We start from the raw sequence: 13,386 nt of genomic DNA, 5'->3' as shown, positions 1-13,386 counted from the left end.
CCTATATAGATGGCTCAGATTCCTACTGTGTCAGTTTTCTGGTGTTTGATAAGACACACAAAGCACTTGCAAGAGAAAGCATGTCGTTGGTATCCATGGCAACGCCAAAGATACTTTGGAACTCTGGGGGATAGACTGTGCCACAGTAATGGGTCGCATTATGAGGCAAAATGCATAAAAGGCTCAGACATATGCTTGTAATTAATTGCCATAAATAGCTTAAAACAAAACGTAATGGTTTATTTTGCTGGTAGAAATCACTAACCTTTGAGATTTTAAAGATATGTTTGAACTGATTTTTTTTAAAATAAAAAAACCTTGTTGTCCTGAAAAAGTGCCTGGTACCTTGAATACTAATATTTGTGAAATCGTGTGCCAGCCATGAGAGAGTACATGCTGATAAAAGCTTCTATAAATCTCATATGTCTAAAGGTTTTAGATGGTGCATTTCAGTTTTAATTCCCAAGTCCATCATGCAATTTCTTACGATGACTTTGGACTGTAAAGCATTGCCCATATGGTGCATTGTGTAAGGAATTATTCAAAGGTATGTTTAATATATGCCTTTCTTTCCAAGGGAATGTTGCAACGAACATTGTTGAAAATGATACTTCAGGTTAGACTAGAAATCCCTTTTTTTAAGGACATGTCTTGAATTTATTTATAGGAACAGCAATTGCAATGTAATATTTGTCCAGGCACGAGGGTGCAGGGGGATTCAACAAGCAACATTTTTAGATAGGAAAAACAGAATAATTATTTAGAGAAAATGTTTAATTTGAAAGGGGGGGAGCTAAACTTTTAGCAAAATAATCCTGTTTGCAAGGAACCCATCTTTGTGTATTACAATGCAATTCACCACATTATTTCTTCTTGGTTGCTATAGAAACTAATTCTGGTGCAGCTGTGATCGCCTATCAAAATTCTAACATTACCCTATGTTACAATACACATTTCTTATTTCAAAGTAAATTGCAATATGGTGTCTGGTTAAACCATGTACTTCATTATTCAAGAATGTTGAATGGCCAAAATGATAATGCAATTATGTTTCTGAAAACTGTCCCTGCCTACTTTTTTTGCAACTTTGTACAAGAAAACAAGAGTGCTTACTTATGGTTGTTTTTAACTGAAATTCAGACAGCTCGGGAAACACATGATATTTTGCAAGCCCAATCTTTGTTTCATTTCATGGTCATACATTGTTCAGCCACAATTGTTTCTAATAGGAGTTAATTTGAAAGTATTTGATTATGCTGCGACTTCTATTCTGGTTTATAATTCTATAAACAAACCAGTCTTCTATGATAACAGTTTAAAACAGCTGCTTTGGTGAAGTGGGACAAGTACCATAACAGTGGTATACATACTATGGAAACTTGAAACAAAATAATCTTACTGTGAGCATTATATTCAAACCATTTTCTTTTAGAATCATAGAGCTGGAGAGTTGGAAGATAAACCAAGGGCCATCTAGTCCAACCCCCTGCATTGCAGGATTCACTGCTTTTAAGGTAGGGTGCAGTCAGCAGTCCCTACCGACGTCTTTGATAAACATTTTAAGCAAGCAGATAAGTGGATTTTGCACAGAGCCATGAAATAATTTTATTCCTGTTATGGAAACCTTAATAAAAATATTCCAGGCAAGGGAACTTTATAGCAGCATTGGCTGTTGAATTCATGGAAGTCTAATGAGATTTGCAAAAAGTTTTTACCTATCTTATGATGATAGGAAGGAGAAGGGAGAAGGGAAGCATGGGCAAACAGGAAAAGAATATGTGATTGCATGTGCTCAAGGCCTAACTGCATATTATATTTACAATGTTTTATTGTGAGTTTTTTAAAAACATATACTACCGGGCACAGAGAGAGGTGGTGGTTAGCATGTGGGTAGAAAAGTTGTTGTTTTTTTTTAAAAAAGGTTAATGGTTCCCCCCCCATTTCATATTTACAGGTCATATTTTCATCTGTATACAATAATTTGCATAGAGTTCCCCACCCAGGTTTCCATGGCAGTTCAGATGCATCTTATTTAGCTACATATCCATTAATTTACCCATCCTATTTTTACCCCCTTCCACATTGTTGTTATCAACTGTTGATCATAACATTCCATGTGGGTAGGGAAGGTTTAAAACATGGGTAGGCAAACTAAGGCCTGGGGGCTGGATCCCTTGTAAGGGGCAGGACTATATTTTTTTTGGGGGTGAACAAATTCCTATGCCCCACAAATAACCCAGAGATTCATTTTAAATAAAGGACACGTTCTACTCATGTAAAAACACACTGACTGTCCGCGGGCTGGATTTAGAAGTCGATTGGGCTGGATCCTGCCCCTGGGCCTTAGTTTGTCTACCCATTGACTAGATGCTACATTTATTGTTTTTAACTCTAAGCTGCCTTGAGTCCCATCAGGAAAAAAGGCAGGGTATAAATAAAATATATTATATTAAGAATATGTTAGCTACATATCTTTGCATTTAAGTACCTTGTTTTCCATCTTGGAGACCAGGGTTCAAATCCCTGTTCAGCCATGAGGCTGTGTGACTTTGGGCTGGTCATAACCTCTCGGCTCACCTCTCACTCAGGGTTGTTGTGAGGAAATAACATACACTTCAACATTTCTCCGATGAAAATAGGGACACTCCATTCCATAATGATAATTTTACTATTTATACCCCACACATCTTACTGGGTTGCCCTAGCCACTCTGGGCAGCTTCCAACATATATAAAAACATTTTTTAAAAACGTCCCTGAACTGGATTGCCTTCAGGTGGCTTGATAATTCCATAACTGCCAACATTTCTGCAATGAAAATAGAAACCAGGCGGCTTCTCTAAATCAGGGGTGTCCCTGGAAATTAGGGAAGCTTGGAGGGTCTGATGTAACTCTCAGATCACTAGCTGAGAGAATGCTTTTCACAGTTTCTATAATGCTTTTTACTGTTTTAAGAATGCTTTTACTACTACTACTACTACTAACTACTATTATTGACATCTTTGCCACCTTGGTCTACTTCAGGAGGAAGAGTGGGATATGAGTTAACTGAATGAATGAATGAATGAATGATGGGTAGCGGGAGAGCTTTGTATGTCACCTTGACTCCTTGGAGGAAATATCAGATATAAATGTAACAAATAATAAGTGTAGATTGGGAGAAGGGGCTTAACCATTTGTCCTCCACTATGCCTCCACTCGTAGAAAAGCAAATGACAGTCCTCCACCCCTCTGCTGTGCAAATCATAAATCTGAATCAGGACCAAAGTGAAGGAGTTAAATGCAAATCTCCCTATTATATGTTTTAAAATCCTACACTTAAAAACACCGATACATAGTGTTGTAATATATACACCCCCTAATATCTCTTTTCCTGATTTGCTATTAAATAATTTCCACACCTTCAAAACAGTGCCCAGTTAATACATGATTTTAAAGGATTGGCTGTACATTCCCCCCCCCCCATTCTACTGTGCTGGCATCGAAAGCTAGAATTATATTTTCTTATTTGCTTTTTATTGGACTAAGCAGTCCCAACATGCAACGATTTTTTCCGCGTAGAAGAAATGAAATGAAAGTGGTCTTTGTTTGTATCCCTATAGAAAAACATTGGAATGTTTTAATCGTGTGGTTTTTTTCCAGATAAGTCATTTAGCTTCTGAATGGATCTTCAATAAACCATTTTCAATTTTGGAATTATCATACAAACATTTTGCAGCTGTAGCTGTCAGATTTGTTAGTAATTAGCTACTTATCTGCTACCTGCAAATGGGTTGTTTAACAAGCTGTATAAAACAGTAATTTTCAAATTAGGTATCTAAAATGTTACATTTTATGCCCATGAAAATGTTTAGTGTGTAAACTAATAACTGTAAATAGTAAATACATCAGCATTCTTTGAAATATGCTTTTACAACTTCCATTGTGACATTATTGACTGTAAGGTGGTAAAACCAGCACTTGAGAGTAGATTGTTCAGTACTTGTGTCTCCCCACAGTCAGATTGTCTTCTGATGATTAGCTTTCCATTAGGAAGGAACTCATTCTGGTTCTTGAATGGGCATAATAACCTTGTATGTTTTCCCATGTTGGTGATAAGCAGTTTGGGTCCACCAATTTGGGTCGAGCAATTCTGAGCTGAAGCGTCTTCCTGCAGGATCGGGAGAAGGTTAAATCTCTGCCCACATCTCCTTCATCCACAAGCAGTGAGGAACCTATGGCCTTCCAGTTGTTGTGGAATTCCCAACCCCATCAGCCCCAGCCAGCATGGCCAAAGATCAGGATGATGGGAGATGTAGTCCAGCAATGTCTGGAGGTCCACTGGTTCCCAAACCCTGACTTAGACGCACAGCCTGCCCAGGCTGCATTGGGTTAAATAAATAGTGCTCAGCTGAAAGTTAGCTTCAGCGATGTTTCAGTCTGAAATTTTGGGGCAGGGGGAGGAGTGGCAGTCAAGGGAAAAGGACCCCCAAAGTCACCCTACAGTTTACCCTTCTTCAACACGACTTTTCTCATGGTGCTGGGCAATAGCACTCTTCCCAGCAGCTGCCACCCCCCCCCCCAATAGGATGATTCTGAAGTAGCTTTGCGGGGAGAGGGGCAATGGTGGTCAAGGGACACCATTTTATTTATTTGACAGAAGCCTCTCACAGAATGATTAAATTGTGTTGTTCCAAGGAGGGATTCTGGGGAAATAAAATGGTAGCCACAGGGAAGAGAGCTGTACTAGAAAGTTCCCCTTTCTCCCCATTTCACTACTTCTCCCGCCTCCCCACATTTCTTAGAAAGAGAGAAGAGGGATCATGGGATTGGTTGTAACATGTTGCTTGCCGTGGAGTGACAGCAGAGAAAACAATGGGGGGATGTTGGGGGGGCAGGCATGTTAAAGGAGGCTTTGGAACATTGGATCTAGGCACTCCTGTGTCTCCAATCCTAGAACAGGGGAACAGATAATGCAGGTGTGCTGCATGGAAGCAGTGGCACGGATTTTGTTTTTAATTTTTAAAATGTAGCAGTGAACCAATGAAAAGGAGGAAGAACCCACACCACTGCTTTCTGCCATACTGACACAAGCCCAATGTGGCTTTGGATTAGGGTGTTTGCTCACTTTTGATTGTACTTTCCTTTTGGATTGTTCTGCCCAGCATCAGTTAAGGGGATAGGTTGTGTAGGTAGCAAACTAGAACTGGGTTGTCTGATTGATGCTTATTTCAGCTTTTGAGCAAGACAGCTGAGCTGTCTTCAAGTGAATGTAAGTGCCACTCCCCGCTCCTTTTTTCTTCCCTCCTTGTTCATTCATTCTGTCAGGCTGCCTTTTTCTTCTGCTCCTTTCTAGTACAGAGCTGATTATTGATGGAAAATCTTGTTATGACACATTCTTTAATAGGGTTCAGATTCTAGAGTTTCTCGCTTTCAATGGGATTTTGGGGGTGTTATTTTCTAAACTGATTTTTAGTTTATTTCATTAAGCACAAGAAAAACAAAACATGCTCCCCCCCCCCCGAGCTGTGCTATTTATTGCTTTTGGGCTCCAATGTCAGCATGGTTCACCAAAATATGGTGGCATTTGTGTGGTATGGTGACAAAGTATAGTAACTTAGTGGAGGCAGGGGCCAGCCAAAAGGACACAGTGCAGGTATGTGCTAGCCAAATAGTCAATGGTACCCAGCATGGGTGTGCGTTATGCTTGCACTGAGCATAACTCCCAGACCCAACCAGCTCAGGGTTAGTGCTTGTTTTACTGCTCCCTACTCTCATCAAAGCTGCCATGGCATGATAATAATAATTTATACCCTGTCCATCTGACTGGGTTTCCCCAGCCATTCTGGCAGCTTCCAACAAAAGATTAAAAATACATTAAAACATCAGTCAGTTAAAACTTCCCTAAACAGGGCTGCCTTCAGATGTCTTCTAAACATCAGATAGTTGTCTATTTCTTTGATGGGAGGGCATTCCACAGGCGTGCGACACTTCTGAGACGGCCCTCTGCCTGGTTCCCTGTAACTTCACTTCTAGCAGCGAGGGATCCGCCAGAAGGCCCTCGGCGCTGGACCTCAGTATCCAGGCAGAATGATGGGGGTGGAGACCCTCCTTCAGGTATGGTATCAGTCATGGATGCTTTAACTGAGATTCCTGCATTGCAGGAGGTTGGACCAGATGACCCTTAGGATTTCTTCCAACTCTACAATTCTATGATTTTATGATTCAATGAAATCACCCCATGGTTTTCCTACACATCAAGTGGAGCAGCCCACAAGTGCCTTCTCCTTTCCCTCATTTGTCACCCAGCACTACACATACATAGCATGATTAATAAATTTATTATTGTTGCCATTACTGACAACAGTAATAATAATTTATAAAGCACTTGCAGCTTTTTAACCACTGTCAAAAATTTAAAAAACAAAACAAAACAAAAAAAATAACAACTAGAGTTGCTGCGTGCAAACGTATTGTCTAATCATTGTGATACATAAGGAAATAGGATTGGGGAGAAAAGAGGGAAGCAAGCCACTTGGGCCCTAGTTTTTTAGAGTTATTTAATTTTTCTTATGATGACCTGCTAGAATGGAGACAGTCCAGGGAGAGGAGGAGCCAAAGAGAAGTTCATTTCTCAGCTGAGCTGATGGAGTGGGCCTCTCCTTTCTCACCCTTAGTGAGGAGAGAACCCTCACCAAAGGGTTTCATCTACCAGTAGATGAAAACCCAAGGGAAGGAGGATGCAAATGCCAACTGTGAATTTTCACTGCATTATAATGTGTTTGAATGCACATTCCCTGAGTTCAGCTTGCTTTCAGAATTTAGGAATGTCCAAAGTAGCAATTTATTTGGAAATGAAATCAAAATGATTTGTCTTCCTCCCAAACAACCCAGTAATCTACTCGTAAGGTATATTTATTTTCTCGCTGCACAAGTTACCCTTCATGTTTAATATATGTTGTTTCCATTTTGGTAGGCAGGTGGTATAAGCCGAGATTCCTCTGTAGCAGGATGCTGAGACAACCCACTTCGTTGTAAAATAACAATGTTTGCGTACGCTCGTGTAATCTTTCTGTTTTAAAAGGGGGGGAAGCGCCCCAGGGTCTTCATTAATATTTATTATTTATCTTCTATACTCTCTTTGCGGTGCAGGGTTATTTGGTGAGATGAACTTTTCCCAGCTCAAAAATATTAAAACATGAAAATTCCATTTGCGCTCATCGGAGTAGCATAGCAGAAACCTCTGTGGGTATTTAATCATTCAAAATAAAGGGTTTCCTTTAATTTTTAAACATGTATTTCATTTTATGTTTTATTTAAATTGTTTTAACATTTGCCGAGAAGCCCCTGAAGCACTAAACTTTTGAAACTTAGGTTAGCTTAAAATAAACATGAATAATCCTGCATGTGGAGGAATGACAGGAGAGAGAGAGAGAGAGAGAGAGAGATGCAAGTAGGCTGCTGAGAAAGAAACCAGCCATGATGATTACAAAGCATTACTTGCAAAAATTATCAAGCTATACAAGGAAGCCGGAATTGGGTTGCTCATTGATAACAATAGGCCTTTTTTCTGATTATTATGAATATTTAAAGGAGCTCATGAGAAGCTCAAAGCTAATGTGCAAAACCAGATTTGGTAGAGCAGTTCTCTGGCTAGGGATTTTGAACCTCAGAGACAAGGCAGCAGTTTCCAGATGTTAATGAGGCAGACAGTGTAGGCATGGTTTGGGGAAACCAAATATAGAACAAGAAGAGTGGAGATGATGAAGACCTGTGGGAAACTGCAAGATACGCAATGCAAAAGAACTTTACTAGCAAATGCTGTATTTTTGCGAGTAAGTAAAATGTAAGGCAAGGGACCAAACTTGCAATTGAAACGAAAAAGTTGAACATTTCAAAGGAGAGAAAAAAGAAAGAATAAGATGGAGCTTACATCTGAAACAGTAATGGTTGCTGTTAATATAGATTCCATTTGTTTCCTTCTACAGGAAATTTGCAACCCACTTAAATTGGTTAGTAGCATTAATCACTTCTCTGCTTCTTTCCTGACTCCAAAATGCACCTTTCTTTTCTTCATTATCTTATCCAGCTTTTAGATGCATCCCATATACTCATACACTTTACTTCAAACTTTACTTCATATAAATCCTTGCTAATGGAAAACTCTAATTTGTTTCTGTTTTGTCTTATTTTGGGGGGGAGGGGGCAAATGCAGTGTTTTCATAGGTTTTACTTGACTATTTCTTCTGTATGTACTTTCCATCTGTCTTGAAATATATTAGGGCTGTCCTTTATTTCTTTCTTAAAGTTATTTAATTAATTGTTTGAGGTTTACAGTGCAATCTTATACATATCTGTTCATAAGTAATCCCTACTGACTTCAATGGGACTTACTACCAGGTAAGTAGGTATAAGATTGCAGCCTTCATTAAGTAATTAATCAATTTTCCCTATACATTGGGGGCATCTTTTGATCAGTTAAAAAGCTTTTAAACTGATAACTGTTTAATCAGCTAAATGGTGCAGCCCCCTAATAATATTTAAAATATACTACAGTACTTGCAAAGTTAAAATAAAGATCCATTTAAAAGAACTTGGCTATATGTTTGGAAAACGTAGCCGCAACATTTGGTACTCTTGATTGTCTTTGCATGATCTGGACTCGGACTGAATAATACAGAATCAGAACTGTAGGTGCGCTCTTAGACTCAGAACCAGGAGATGAATTCAACTATAGCAGTCAAGCAAGCACATGCCCCATAGTGACAGACTCCCGGTTATGATTCAAGTATCAAGCTAGGAAAGTTAGGCAAGGAAAGAAGTGCAAGAAATTGTCAGGATCTTATCAAGGACAGAAGATCACACCTAGGAAGTACTTTTTATGAGAAGGCACAGGTGGCACTTTGAGGTAGAATTCAACCTGGTGCACCTGGTGATGCATTGTTGGATAGCAGATGAGGCAAAAACTGTGAGGATATTGAAGTTGGGTTGTTTTGGAAGTTCCGGATAACCAGGGCAGGGCAAAAGAGTATCTGGATCCATGGGGCAGGAGTGGTAAGGGAGCATACCTAGAGATGAGGGATGCAGTCCCTTCTTCATGCACCAAGCTCAGCACATAACTCCTTGGATCAGGGCCACCGTGTTTGAATTCCTTGTAAAGCACCACCTTGCTAAACAAACGATGTTTTTCTCTTCAGCCACATTTCTTACAGAATGAAAGCCTATGATAACTGTTATTTATTCCTAGCAAACTGCATTCAGAGAATGAGACAAACACCTCCTCTTGATGAATTGCAGCCCCCACCGTACCAAGATGATAGCGGCTCCCCGCATCTCTCATGCACGCCCTCCGAAGTTGGTGACAGCAAATGTGAATTCTCTCAGTGTAGCAACAGTCCAAGATGCTCATATAAATGCCCAAGCGAAGGGAGCACTGGGCATGAAATAGAAAGCTTCCATAACAAAGGATATGAGAAGATGTACCCAGTGACAGCACTGCAGTCCTTAGCCCAGAGGTAAACACATGTTCTCCCAATTGTACCAAAATTATTCAGGATATAATGAAGCAGCATTGGTCCAATACATTACAGCTCAGTTGGGCCTTGAAAGATGGCTTTCCCCAGTGACCCATACATGCACCACCTGAGACACAGGCAGAGAGCTCTTTAAGCTCCTCCTCCTGCTGAGCATGAGAACTGAGATGCAGCCTCTATCAAGGCCTTTACTAGAGTTTACATCAGAGAGGATGTGGTAATGCTTCTTGCTTGCCTGATAGAGGATCAAGGAGTGTGTGTGAGTATGTAGAAACTAGCCTACTGTAAAAAGGTAAAAACCACCTTTCCCTCTGGCCCCACTCATCACTTCCATGCGGCTTCCAGAAACTTGCCCAGAAGAAAACGTGGCCCCCGGGCTGAAAAACACTCCCCAATTCTGACATATCAGAAGACCACCTCAGGGCCTGGAGTTAACTTCTCCTTCCCCATCCCTGCCCCTGAGCCTTTCTTCCACCAAGTGCCCTGTGGGAAGAATAGCCATGACTTTTTACTATCCTCATAGTAAAATATTGCGTTCTTTAAAAAAGTAATTTAATGTCACTATTAAGCCACTGTGGAAGGATTTGTATCCTGAAAGGTGGGAAAGAAGTAATTGCAACAAATAAATATATACATGCAAGTCTATTATAGTTAGACTTGCTAACTTTTCAGTGGAATTCTTTGACTGGAATCTTAATGTTTGGTACACAGATAATGCCACCGTCATCCACCACAACCATAACTATTAGCAGATTTGGCTACACATGTGAATCTCATTCTTACTTTTAATTAATAATGTGCTTGGATAGTTTAAATGTACAGCATGCAATTAGGAAGGTGTTTTATTTTTAATTAAGTCTTCTCACATACCAAATGTCACTTTGACTGGTCATTTGACCAGTCAGGTAGCAGGGTTTTGGTTTTCTTTTTAGTAAAGCACAGGGTGGGAAAAGGCTGTGGTGTCAGCACATAGCACCCTCATGCAGGGATTACTTATTTGTCCGTCCCTTAAAATAAATCTGGCACTCTGAAGAATCACCAGGTGTTTTGAAACAGCTATATAATCATCATCATCATCACCAATGGAAGTTCTTTCCCCCAGTAGACATAGCAGGTGCAGAAGGCCTAATCCTGAAAGTGACTGTAGTAGGGGGAAAGGGGTTAGCTTACCCACCCATTTCCTGTATCAGAATCCTGATCCAGATCAGACCTCCTGCACGTGCTTTTAACTTTTAAAATGTCATGCCCACAATTGATAATGTCGTGAATGGCATCTCCTAGTCTTGCCTTTAAAAGCACAGTTTCTACAGCCCCTGCTTCTATGTAGCAGGCTGCACAATCCAAAAATTGTCACTTATTTCTGTTTTATTTCTGTTTTATTCATTTTATGCAAACATTTCAAAATGGTTTATTGTGTCATTGATGAATTACATTGTCGTTTAATTCTCCAACTCCTCCCAACCACATCAGCATTGTCCTAGCCAATTCTCCCAACTGTTCCCAAACACTTTGCCCTTATTGCTATGAACATTTTATTCTTGCCTTTCTCTCTTCTGACTGGCTCTTTTCACAAGCAGTAAAAGAAGCCCTCTCATTTTTTGTTTGACTGCCTGACAGCATGCTGTCCTTCCTTGAATATTCAAATACCTTGTGTGTGAAATGAACAAAAACATCATACTCCATCACTGAGGACAAGCATTTTAATTTTAACAATTATGTAAAGACACATACTTGCGAAATCACTTTTAACAAGATGTATCACAGAGTGTATCAATACAGTTATAGATGTCTAAATGGGCGTGAATGTATGTAAAACCTCTGCTCCATTTCATTTAGGATCTGTCAGCTCGAGGATCATCATCACAGCTCCCTAAATCTTTTGATCCTGAACCAGAAGCTAAGTATGGCACCCTGGATGTGACTTTTGACTACGACTCGCAGGAACAGAGGCTTCTGATAACAGTGACAGCTGTCACAGACATTCCAAATTATAGCAGGACAAGTGGAAGTTTATGGCAGTACACCTGGTTCTTCTTCCTATCAAGAAGCAGAGAGCAAAGACCAGCATCCAGCGGGGTCCATGCCCTGTCTTCACTGAGACATTTAAATTTAATCATATTGAGTCTGAGATGATTGGGAATTATGCAGTGCGCTTTAGACTGTACAGTATACGCCGTGTAAAAAGAGAGAGGATTTTGGGAGAAAAGATATTTTACTTAACCAAATTAAATCTTCAAGGGAAGATGTCGGTACCAGTGACATTGGAGCCAGCGTACCCTATTTCCGTGAGTATTAAATCATGCAGAAAAGTGTACAACCAAGGATTCTGATTAGAACAGTTATTTGTGCCACAAAGAAATATACTTCTGTACAGCAGGAAAATTGTTACAGTGGGGTGATGAGTAGTTGGTTTATTTAATGAAATTTGCTCACCCCCTCTTTTCTGGTGGGGAAGGAGAGCATCCATTTTGGAGTTCACGTCAGGTGCTAAAATGTCTTGGACTGGCCCTGGTAGTAGCCCTAAAACTTTGGAATTCCCCCCCAGCAGAGGTCCATGCAGCATTACCATTATTTAGTTTTTGTCATATGCTAAAGACACACCTCTTTATCTTGGCCTTTGAGAGTGCTCTCTCTCTCTCTCTCTCTCTCTCTGTGTGTGTGTGTGTGTGTGTGAGAACTACCTGAAAATAGTAAATTAATTAATTATTATTATTTTTAAAAAATGGATGCTATTAATTGTGCTTTGAACTGTATTGCTTTTGCTGTTGTGTGTCAGCTGAAATTCCTCTGTAACAGGATGCTATCAGAAATACAGGAAGGTTTACTCCATTGGAGACCAAGACAGAAAGAAATGTGAGATCTCTGATAGTTGTTTTTGTAATAATTATCATCTGAGGGAGTGCTTTCAGGAAATGTTAAATCTGAGATAATTAATCCAGCTCAATGTGTGCACATCATTTTATCCTACAATGTAACGTAAACAACATGGCTCTCATTTGTGTAATACAAGATGAGTATTACTAAGTTGGAATGTGTGAGCTCTTTGAAATAATGTAAGTGGCTTGTCTGAACAGCTCCACAATGAACAACTGTTGCTCAAGTCTAGGTTTGAGAAACTGGTGGGACTAGAGACAAATGTGCATAGGGAAACAGAGGGGTGAAAGGAGAAGGAACAGAATGATTCAGCTTCCTAAGCTCCAGTTAGTTTTCCCTGCATTTACTACACAGTTTCCTCTGGGTTCCTCAGATATGTGTTTATTGTATCACCTTGTAAGAAGCATGGTAGGATTCTTCCAAATGGTGTGAATCACCCTGCATCAGGTGCAGGCAGGACTACCGTATTTTTCGCTCCATAAGACACACTTTTTTCCTCCTAAAAAGTATGGGGGAATATCTGTGCATCTTATGGAGCGAATGGTGGTCCCTGGAGCTGAATTGCCCAGGGGCCAAAAGAGGATCATGCTTTTTATTTTACAAAGAGAGGGGGTGTTGAAAGGACCCCGCTCAGCAGCTGATCAGCAAGAGTTCGGGAGAGAGATAAGAGTCCTGGCTCCCTTTCAGCCCCGCCCTCCATTGTTGAATGTGCTGCAGAGGGAGGTTGTTTGTTTCCCCAGCGACATGTGACTGGCTGATTAGATTATCTGTCTGGAAACGGTAGAAAAGGCTCCCTTTCCTTTAGAAGCTGCAGAAATGTGAGTTGAACCCCATAAAAATGGGGCTTTTCCTCTTTGCTTTTCCCCCTTTGCAAAAGGAGCTTTGCTTTTCCCCCTTTGCAAAAAAGCTGCAAAACTTTTAGCTGATCCTCAAAAAAACAGGGCTTTTAGAGGAGGAAAACCAGAAAAATAATTTTTCCTTGTTTCCTTGTTTCCTCCTCT

At 40.2% G+C, this 13,386-nt stretch overlaps 1 protein-coding gene across 1 annotated transcript in view; it reads left to right on the top strand.

The window, feature by feature from the left end:
* SYT14 (synaptotagmin 14) overlaps positions 1-13,386 on the top strand; it is a 70,945-nt gene that overhangs the window by 45,923 nt on the left and 11,636 nt on the right. The window contains 4 exon segments of the mRNA XM_033144841.1: positions 9,226-9,447; positions 9,450-9,493; positions 11,348-11,528; positions 11,531-11,796. Coding sequence (XP_033000732.1) covers positions 9,226-9,447; positions 9,450-9,493; positions 11,348-11,528; positions 11,531-11,796 — 713 coding nt within the window.

This window comes from Lacerta agilis, chromosome 3, assembly GCF_009819535.1.
Source record: "Lacerta agilis isolate rLacAgi1 chromosome 3, rLacAgi1.pri, whole genome shotgun sequence".
In the NCBI taxonomy this organism is placed as follows: Eukaryota; Metazoa; Chordata; class Lepidosauria; order Squamata; family Lacertidae; genus Lacerta; species Lacerta agilis.
Note: the sequence above shows the minus strand (reverse complement) of the source record. Positions and strands in the feature narration are given on the sequence as shown.